The sequence below is a fragment of the Mya arenaria genome, chromosome 5 (genome assembly GCF_026914265.1).
Source record: "Mya arenaria isolate MELC-2E11 chromosome 5, ASM2691426v1".
Classification (NCBI taxonomy): Eukaryota; Metazoa; Mollusca; class Bivalvia; order Myida; family Myidae; genus Mya; species Mya arenaria.
Genome location: NC_069126.1, coordinates 76,661,768 through 76,672,905, shown reverse-complemented (window position 1 = coordinate 76,672,905; position 11,138 = coordinate 76,661,768). Strand labels below are relative to the sequence as shown.

Genomic DNA, 11,138 nt, shown 5'->3' with positions numbered 1-11,138 from the left:
CTCAATCACTAAGTACTATATATGTATATATATATATATATATATATATATATATATATATATATATATATATATATATATATATATATATATATATATATATATATATAACATGTACAACCTCACCATCTTGGCATGAGGAATGACACGTGAAGTCAATGGTGTTAGACTTTGTTAGACTTGAGGTCTATTAATTGTAATTAGTTCCTCCATTTGTATCAAGAACTCTTGTCATTTTTCAGAATACAGGAGTTGAAACCTTTAAATATGTGTATCTTACCAATATTGTGAAAATATAATGCAGAGAAAAGATGTTCAGGTTTCATGAATTTCACTGATTCTAGTAATTCTCATTCCCTGCCGACACGACGTCTTGATATATCTAACCAAGTCCCAAGTCGTTTGTTCATGTGTTAGGTGGGTAGAAGGGGTTTGGGTTTCTACTTTTGGGGCATATGTAGCGGACTGGTGACAGCCTGCTTTCCCCACAAGGTGGGAACTTGACAAATACAACTATATCTAGCTCACTCGTTGATTCCAGAACTGTAGCTTTATTTTCCCATTTTCTACAAATGAAAAAATACTGCTAAGACGTGACAAAATATCGCAATTATTAGACCACTTTTATTTGCAAATCTACCAACAATGGTCACTCAGATGATATTTTATCATCCTTAATTGAATTTTTAAGTTATCATTCCTTAAAGATGCACTCTTTCCCAAGACAGATTTACCACAATTAATACCGTTGAAATGTTTAAATATACCAAAAGGGATGAATAAATGTCGAAAACAATGGCTCTTATGAAGGACACCGAGTTAAATTTGAAAGAAAGGTGCAGAAAACACGGTATTTCTACCTTATGAGACAAAAGTAGATCGAACTAAATTTTTTAGCACTCACCAATCATTTAATATTTTTGCGTGTTCAGCCATTAAGTACAAGCTAGGTTACAATATTGTTACCAGTACCTATTTTTTTCCAAAATGCATTATTAAGTAAGTAGTTTAAGGTTTATCACTCAAAATTCATGTTTGTTTTACATGTGTATGTATTGATTTTGAATAAGGGAGTCACTTTAAATAATAAACATTTTAAGAAAATTGGTGTCATGATGTTCTATTGTTTAAATATAAGCTTTAAAGTTACAATTAAATACAACTGCACATTGTAAATAAAAAAACATGCTTGAAATGTTATTATATGTCTTTCACGTATCCAAAACATAATGTACACACTAATATATAACAATTATATGATACAACGATTTCACAATACAATAACATATATACAATCCAATCAAAATGTCAACAACTATGTTATCGATGATAACGTCTGTCCCCGCCATACGCTTCCGGTGGCCCCGTGTATAAGTCCGTCCGTCCCTGGTAGGGCTGCGAGTGGCCCCGGCCTCGTGGTTGTTCGTCCAGGTTGTCTTGTGGGAATCCGGTCTCCCTCGCTCCATATCCGCCCGGCTCCCGGTGGAGGTCGGGGTAGGACCCGGCCCCATGGTACCCGGGATTGTTGTGCCCGTGGGGATCCGGTAACTCCCTCCTAGGATATTCAATTATGTGTTTTGTATGTAAACGACCACATAACGGCAACTTAAGTATGTACTTTAAAGTTTCGTACTTTTTGCTTATATGTAAACTACACATCAAATGAAAGAACTTAGTCTACGTCATCGCCACTCACGGCACACGCTCTCTCCCAGTAACGACTGGATTAGTAAGCGAATATTCCGCAAACATTCGACTATTCTAGGAGGATGACGGAATAGATAGCCTTTTTTAAGAAATCCTACGGAGGCAAAGAGGGCAACTTGATATCTTTGTTGGCACCTACATTGCAATACACGCTAAAGCATGATGGAGAAGAGTACTGCCGGGGTTATCCGATGAGTATTAATTCATACCTGTGAGGCTGACGACCAATGTTGACCGCTGACTAACCTGTACAGTTGTATCGGTTCTGGGAGACTGACGTTCAATGTTGACCGCTGACTTACCTGTACGGCTGTATCGGTACCTTGGAGACTGACGTTCAATGTTGACCGCTGACTTACCTGTACGGCTGTATCGGTACCTTGGAGACTGACGTCCAATGTTGACCGCTGACTTACCTGTACGGCTGTATCAGTACCTGGAAGGCTGACGACCAATGTTGACCGCTGACTTACCTGTACGGCTGTATCAGTACCTGGAAGGCTGACGACCAATGTTGACCGCTGACTTACCTGTACGGCTGTATCGGTACCTGGAAGGCTGACGACCAATGTTGACCGCTGACTTACCTGTACGGCTTTATCGGTACCTGGAAGGCTGGCGACCAATGTTGACCGCTGACTTACCTGTACGGCTGTATCAGTACCTGGAAGGCTGACGACCAATGTTGACCGCTGCCTTACCTGTACGGCTTTATCGGTACCTGGAAGGCTGACGACCAATGTTGACCGCTGACTTACCTGTACGGCTTTATCGGTACCTGGAAGGCTGGCGACCAATGTTGACCGCTTACTTACCTGTACGTCTGTATCGGTACCTGGGAGGCTGACGACCAATGTTGACCGCTGCCTTACCTGTACGGCTGTATCGGTATATCGTCTTTACTGTCATAGCTGTCGTCAAGTTTCTCCCGCCGACGTTGGCAGCATATGACGACAGAACATATAATAAGCAGCATCTGAAAGCATCAAGACCAAGCATTCCATTAATATTTCAGTTTTTGTTATCGGCGTACTAAATTATTTAAAAAATGAGCTTATTGGCTTCTTTTAAAAAAACTACGATAGGTTTTATTATGGTGTATTTTCTATTTATATCATGTAAAAAAAATAACTAAAAAAAGGTTATGCAATATGGCGTTCGATGACGTCATACCTGCACGGCGGCGACGCCACTCCCTACACCAATCAGAACGTTCTTATTGTCTGTCAGCCAATTGTTTACAGTATTGTAGCAACCCTGAAAGCCAAACAAAAATGTGATGGCTACATCAATGTCATATATATTTGGGTGACATGACAGACGGACAGACTGTCTGCCTGGTGGATATGATAATGATCATTGATAGCTTTTACATTTGGTCTCAAAACTCGCTATGTCGAAGTCGTTGGGACCCCAGGAAATCCTTCGTAATATCGAACATTCGATATAACAGATATACGAAGTGTATATTTTTTACCAGCATATACCAAAAAAGCCACCGGAACTTCGAGATAACAGTGTTCGACATAACTAGATTCGACTGTACATCCTTTATAATTCAAAATATGGATATTATAAAGTGATAGATCTTTGGTTTGATTCACGACATTATTACATCAAGGTAAAATAAGTGCAAACGAATTCAAATAAAACAGTGAAAGGAACCTCTGTGTAAGAATTATTGCTGGTAGGATTTGTGACACAGTTTGTATCATTGGTGTCCATGCAGCACACATAAGGAACCACCATGGCCGGGTCGGGCCGTCGCCAGCTCGTCGTGCTGTTAAAGTCGCCCTGACCCTTTATTCCGCAACACTCGAACTGAGGAAAGAAATGGTTGTTAGAATACGGCCAGTTTGTAAAAAACACACAATATTATTTATTTAATTTTTGTCAAATATTTATCATTTTCATCAAAATTAGAGAAGACTTAACTGTCTGCAGGCCGTTCTACACTGAATCGTTTTACAAATGCGTAAATAACAATATACAGACTGAAGAATGACATAAACTCGTTGATCGTCCAGACAGCTGCTGCTTGTTTAAGTGTATAAGTGACCATTCCAATGGGCCAAGAGAACGCTTCCCTAGGACTCCACAAGTGTGAGATGGCCACCAATACATGGATGCACTGTACCTCCCTCATGACGAAGTTGATGGTGAGTGTGAAGGGGTCAGAGCCGTTACTTCCGGTGTACTTCTCATTCAGAGTGTCTTCTAACGGCCCCTGAATCCATCCGTCTATCTTTAAACACAAAATGGTTAAACTATAATTATGCATTCTCATTCATCAGAGGGTTGATCGTGATAAATCTAACGCGTAGCATCATCACTCTGAATGTGAACGAGAATGTAATTATGTTACTGTGTTAGTTTTTTATTGCTTCCAATTTAGAAGGAAGTAAGGAACAGACGTGAATCCTTTGTTTTGGCGCTTACTAATGTGCGATGAAATCTAAATGACCAACGAACATTATACATAAAGTTATTCCAGAATATGTGCTCTTTTTCCACCTTAAACGGACTAAAACTGCCTTTTCGAAGGCCTAAACATAGAAATAAAAAATATAACCTTAATATATCTTAATGGACATTTTTCACACAAAACCCTTTTAAATGATATTCAAACTAATATGGGGTCACCAAACATTTTAAGTCACATTTGAGTGGGTCGGATCTCTTAAATCCATCGGTCGTATTTCATTAAAGACAATGATACTTAAGTAATCTGGCGGCCTAGTTTGGGGCAATTTTACGAGAATATTAATCTTCAATCTATCAGCATGATTATTTATTTCATGCCACCGAGTTTGAAATGCAAATAACATTTATTTGAAATCCCCGATATTTATATTTTTACCACGTAAATGTGAAATAAACTTACAATTTATGTCACTTGAAACTTTTTAAAACCATATGAATACTTAACAAACACTCCTTAAAGCTGCACTCTCACAGATTGAAAGTTTTGACAACTTTTTTATTTTTTGTCCTGGAACGAAACATTTTTTGCGAAAATCCATATGGAAACCAGTTATATAAGACTGCTGACAAAAAAAATAGATCGCAGATTTTTGTATTTAAGTTCAAAAATTGATGTTTTATGCATTACCGTTAGTAACGGTTTAAGCCATAAAACATTTATTTTCGAACGGAAATATGAAAATCTACGATCTGATTTTTGTCAGCAACCTTATATCATTGGTTTGCAGATATATACGCAAAAAATTGCTCTTTCAAAAACAAAAAAAAATATAAAAAGTTGTAAAAATGGTATATCTGTGAGAGTGCAGCTTTAATACATATGTTCAACAACGTTGAAAGAACTATTACCTTTGACTTCATTGTGAACAGAAGTATAACAAATATGACTTCAGCCAAGAAAATGACCCCAAGAACCACAGCGTACTGCAAACAGAAGTAATTATTACAAATAGTATTGGTATAAAAACAGTATATGTAGTTACAATTATTATCATTATTTATTATATACAGTACAAAAGAATACACTCCCTGTATCATGGTTTCAAAGAATAGTGTATAAACAACTATTTATTTTCATGTAAGCGTTGGCCAAGTTAGCCAGTTGCCAAGATAGCCACTTACAATTACAAGTCAGTAAGTCTCGTACTAGTTGCCAAGATAGCCACTTACAATCACAAGCCAGTTAGTCTCGTAATAGTTGCCAAGATAGCCACTTACAATCACAAGCCAGTTAGTCTCGTAATAGTTGCCAAGATAGCCACTTACAATCACAAGCCAGTTAGTCTCGTTATAGTTGCCAAGATAGCCACTTACAATCACAAGCCAGTTAGTCTCGTTATAGTTGCCAAGATAGCCACTTACAATCACAAGCCAGTTAGTCTCGTTATAGTTGCCAAGATAGCCACTTACAATCACAAGCCAGTTAGTCTCGTTATAGTTGCCAAGATAGCCACTTACAATCACAAGCCAGTTAGTCTCGTTATAGTTGCCAAGATAGCCACTTACAATCACAAGTCAGTAAGTCTCGTAATAGTTGCCAAGATAGCCACTTACAATCACAAGCCAGTTAGTCTCGTAATAGTTGCCAAGATAGCCACTTACAATTACAAGCCAGTTAGTCTCGTTATAGTTGCCAAGATAGCCACTTACAATCACAAGCCAGTTAGTCTCGTTATAGTTGCCAAGATAGCCACTTACAATCACAAGCCAGTTAATCTCGTTATAGTTGCCAAGATAGCCACTTACAATCACAAGCCAGTTAGTCTCGTAATAGTTGCCAAGATAGCCACTTACAATTACAAGCCAGTTAGTCTCGTAATAGTTGCCAAGATAGCCACTTACAATTACAAGCCAGTTAGTCTCGTTATAGTTGCCAAGATAGCCACTTACAATCACAAGCCAGTAAGTCTCGTAATAGTTGCCAAGATAGCCACTTACAATTACAAGCCAGTTAGTCTCGTAATAGTTGCCAAGATAGCCACTTACAATTACAAGCCAGTTAGTCTCGTAATAGTTGCCAAGATAGCCACTTACAATCACAAGCAGGCTCTTTGCTTTGCAGATTGCCCCACAACATCCGAATATCCCGAGGACGAAGAAAAAGGCACCGATGACGATGAAGGCAATAGCGGCGTCCCCGACGATGTCCCCAATGTCAAGGCCGCTAATGTCAAGTTTACCCTTGGTGGCGATTTCCACGGCTAGCTTAAACTCAGTATACCTATGAATATATTTTACATGGTGTTGACCATTTTTATAGAATTGCACTTCACGATCTTCGAAGTAGTTTTTAAATCGTTTGATAAAGTGATATAGGCTATATACTAGTTTAAATGCTCTTTTATTAGCGTATGTTTGTGTTTTTTCTGCCAAGTATTACTGAAATCGGGTTGTAGGAAAGCGTTACATATAAGCACACGAAACCATATAAAGAACTTCCACTTGCCAAACGTTTCCGTATTTACAGAATTGTTTTTTTTTATATTTTGAGCAGAACCTACCCGTCCTCTAGGTAGGAATCGAACACGCCCGAGCCGAACCTGACCAGACAGGCCACCACCAGAAGCGCAATACCTACAACCTGAAACAGATCGAAATTCCATCAGATCATCAGTCAGTGTTCATCATGTTTCATCTGCTGTAGCAGAGTGTAAATAGAATTCGCAGCATTTACTTCCTACGGCATATTTGCGGAAACAGTTATACATTTACCGTTGGGGAATTTTAACTCCCCAAAACACCAGAAAATAAAACAAAACAAGTATAATAACTTGGTAACAGAACGAAGCGTAATACTTACTGAGAAAAGAATATTTATGAGCACCAAGACAAGCTGCCCACATCCTGTACACGCCCCCATTTTGACCTGTCGAGGCGTACCTGCTCTGCAAAATGATTGTTACAACTTGGGTGTAGTCGGGTCCGTGTAGTACAGGAGACGATCGAATAGTTCTGGTATATTTGTCCGATCTGGATTTCGCCTTTTCACACAGCAATGGTTAAGTCATATATGTGTGATTTGCAGTTAAGAAATTGTTTGTATTTTTCCCCTTGAAATGCCACTCTATGTATTGTTAACTTTTTATTAATTCTGACAACGTTAATGAAAACTCATTCCGATCACAAAAATATATCCGGAACCGATAAGGAATTAGATGACGAAGTTGCAATCGGTGATGAAATACGTTACCAAAGAGTCTTTTATCTGACAAGAAAGAACAATACGATACCTAGCGGTACGATACGCTTTTTGCGTAAAAAATGAACAATATTCAAAGCATAAAACATCAAACGAATGGAGAAAGCACCCAAACAGAATTTTGTGGAGCTACTTAATATGAATGGTATATCATCTTATAGTTTTTAAGAGTGTATTTAAAATATTGAAAATGTTAGTAAACCTACATCATAGATGATGATACATAACAGCCACTCTTATCTGGTTAGCAAAGTAGATATATTTTTCTTTACTGTTCAGTGTATTGTTCGAGTTACAGTTTAGACCAGAATTCCTAGTTGGCAAACAAGCAGAAAGTGATTCAGACTCCATCTCATCATATCCCATATGACACACAATCATATTTTTTTATTTACAACTGTGCGACTTTTTAGTTATGTATCATATGTATAAATTCAACCACCGAACTCCATGCGTCTTAATTCATGGTATTTGGTGTTTATTTTAGAATTAAAATCATTTAATATTTAAGATAAAAAAAATATCGGTAAAGCGGGGCATACAAATTTAACTTTCAATAAAATGCCATACCCGTTCATACGAGCTCAAAATGCGCTAATAGAAGAGCAATGTTATAAAGAGGGGTTTTGTCTTAAAGGAAACTGTATTTGGACGTGGGTGTTTTTGTATTTTATATAATAATTAGTAAAGTTATTGATTTTTAAATTTTAATAAGCCACCCTATAGGGTTCTTGGAATATATTCTGTTAAAAATGTCTTTGTCCGAATTTTAAACGCATAAAACCGTGGCCTGGACATAAGACACTTGTACCACTTGTAAATGTTTACCCGTCCATTAGTTCCCACCAGCGGGATATAATTAGTTAGACCAGTTAAGTACTCTTCTATTTGTTCTTGTATTTGTAAATCTTCTTTGAAAGGAGGAAATAAAGATATATCTGTTCTAAATGACTGTTTGTAGACTGATAAATACCTTCTCTAGTTCGTGTATAGGCCATAAAGATGTAAAACCACATACATCAACTATGAACTTCTACTTGCCGTGGTAATTTTGAATAACAGACATGGATATACATGAACCAAGATCAGAATATCTAACTAGCTAAAGATCCACAACAGTGAAACATATTAAATTTGATGTGTAGGTTATATACAGGCATACATGCACCACATTTTATTGTCTAGTGGTGGATCTGGCAAGGCACTGCTCCCGATGGATTCACTTTATAAGGTCTTGATCAAGTGTAACCAGGTCCCCATTGATATTACTATTTGGTGCATTGTTATGTTTATCTTCAACTATAGTTCAGAAGTATGGGGTTACATTAAGACGGGGGTGATAGAATTAGTGCATTGATTTTTGCACGTAGTAACTAAACGTCAATCTCTCTACAATCGTTTGTCGCTAAAATATGGAGGACTTGGCAGATTTCCATTGTACGTTGAGCGACACATTCGTATTATCATTGTATGTTTGTATATCCGATGGGTATGTTCCTGAACGCATTGTTGGAATAAATGGTATTATCGTGTATTTTCTTAAGATGTACGATGAGAAAGGAGATAATTGTACCCTCATGGTTCACTATCAATGGACAATACAGTGATTTAAATAATAATCCACAAAGTATTCACTTGGCCTGTAAAGTACTTTTTTCAATCATCCGGTTTTGAGATCTTGTGTCTAATTTCAGAGTCTGTAAGTATTCGTGCATTTGTTTCCATGGTCAGAGACGGAGTACGAGATGTGTATATAACAGGTTGGCGAGCTAACATGGAGTCACGTTCATCACTGTATTTGTATAATTAAGTTAAGAAAATGTTTAAATTGTCAAATTACATTGTTTTACTAGAAAGTATGGAATATAGAAATATTATGTTATACTTAGATTGTCCTCCCAGTTTGTTTTTTTAATAAGTCAAGATGGGAAATGTACATTGTGCAACTTATACCATATTGAAAATGATTCCATTTTGTTGTATTTTGTTAAATGTATAATGATATTCGACACTTTTGGTCAGTTCTTAATAACAAGTAATCCGATTAGCTACATCGTTCTTAGATCCGATTAAGAGCAATATTGAATACCAGCCATGTTCTGTTCTGTTCATAACAATTAAGAGATATAATTTATTTCTATATAACGCTGCACGCACAACTTGTAGAACACGAGCAAAGACAGAGAATGTCAAGGTGTCTGTATTGTACATATCAACAATGAACACTACATGAACATTTAATGGTTTTCACGTCGTGAATTATAATTTCTCCCTTTTTACTTAAACGGACTAGACACTAGATTATACAATTGCCAGAAAAAGTAATCGGCAAAAACTTGCATAAAACTGATATTGTTGAGTTCAGCGCATTCATTCGTCCTTACTGATGTATGAGGCATCCGGATCTCATAACCGGATATGATCTAAACTAGGAAACCATTATGCGCTATTTTTTAAATGGTAAACTCGGATGAGATCAGCATGATTATTGTGTTAATTCTTGAAATCATATAAAATGATGTATTATCGGTCTCAAACTAGCTCGCATTGGCAATTCCAAGCTTGCTTTGATGAAATACTTTTTTGGGCCACCTGCTGTCTAGTCCCTTTAAGATCGGGCATGTATGTTAACTACAATGGTTGAAGCACTTTATTTTTAACAAAACTGATAACGAAACTTAAGATTACTTGAACACTTTTTAATTCTGTACTTAGATTTAAACTCTTTCTCTTTAAAATTTCTATCCATGTATAAGCTATTGCTGTCGTTGTTATTTCTTCAATATCATATCAAATCAACGCACGTAAAATGTATAAAAAAAATTAACATATATATAGAAACGACGTGGAATTTGTTTCAAGTGAATTCAGTGACAATAATTAGCAGAAAAAATACATACAGTTTAATACGTTCCACACATTTTGCTTCAAAACTTTAGACACTTCCTGGACTAATATTCATTTGAATATTTAGTTTAATTCAATATAATGATAATAAACTAGACTAGTCACCGGCTGAATTATGCCATCATATGTCAATCAATGTTACAATTCAGTAATATCGACAAAATCACATCTTTTCACTTACATATCATTCTAAACTCTTATAACACTTGTAAACTTATCTCTACTTACAATTTTAGAATTCATTTAATGTATCATGCAGTCATGTCAATTCGATTTCTATGGTGGCAAATTCCTGCCGTAAGATAACCTGTTAAAGATCGCGCATTGTTTAAGGCCACCATAGATTTAAGCCCAATTTAGTATTGACCTAACACTCTTAAGTATGATGTTCATATTTGCACATGGATTTTAAATGAAGAGTTGAGCAAATCATTTCAAAAACGGTTTCAAAACAAAACAAAATTTGTCAATTTCTATTTCTAATGTGGTTAATATAAATGGGTAGACGATAAAAAAAATGAACACATGTTTTCCCCTACAATTCACTAACTACATCGTCGGCAACTACCGTACTATATTCTGTTACACTACTTACATACCGTAAAAAAATTAACTGACAAAATTTCGTTTATAAATATGCATGAGGAAGGAGAGACACTCTTATACCAATAAAATCGCATGTTATAATTAAATACTCTTCAATAACCATGTACTGTTAATTTTCTCCGCAGGCGAGTTGTATAAGTATCTGGTCTAAAATTTGTAGTGAGCAGATGGACCGTGTTCAATTCGAGCTTTCGCCAGAATCCATTTTCTACGGAAAACGTTTTTATCTGCGTAA

The 11,138-nt window shown here is 36.6% G+C and overlaps 1 protein-coding gene across 1 annotated transcript; it reads right to left on the bottom strand.

The window, feature by feature from the left end:
• Positions 1-610: 610 nt before the first annotated feature.
• On the bottom strand, positions 611-10,467 carry LOC128233945 (tetraspanin-3-like). Its single transcript, XM_052947845.1, has 10 exons — positions 10,291-10,467; positions 6,992-7,396; positions 6,693-6,772; positions 6,226-6,412; positions 5,041-5,115; positions 3,845-3,952; positions 3,373-3,528; positions 2,881-2,964; positions 2,580-2,683; positions 611-1,555 (listed from the first exon to the last, which is right to left on the bottom strand). Exons 2-10 carry the CDS (start codon positions 7,049-7,051, stop codon positions 1,321-1,323), a joined length of 1,089 nt encoding a protein of 362 aa, XP_052803805.1. The 5' UTR covers positions 7,052-7,396; positions 10,291-10,467; the 3' UTR covers positions 611-1,320.
• Positions 10,468-11,138: the final 671 nt, after the last annotated feature.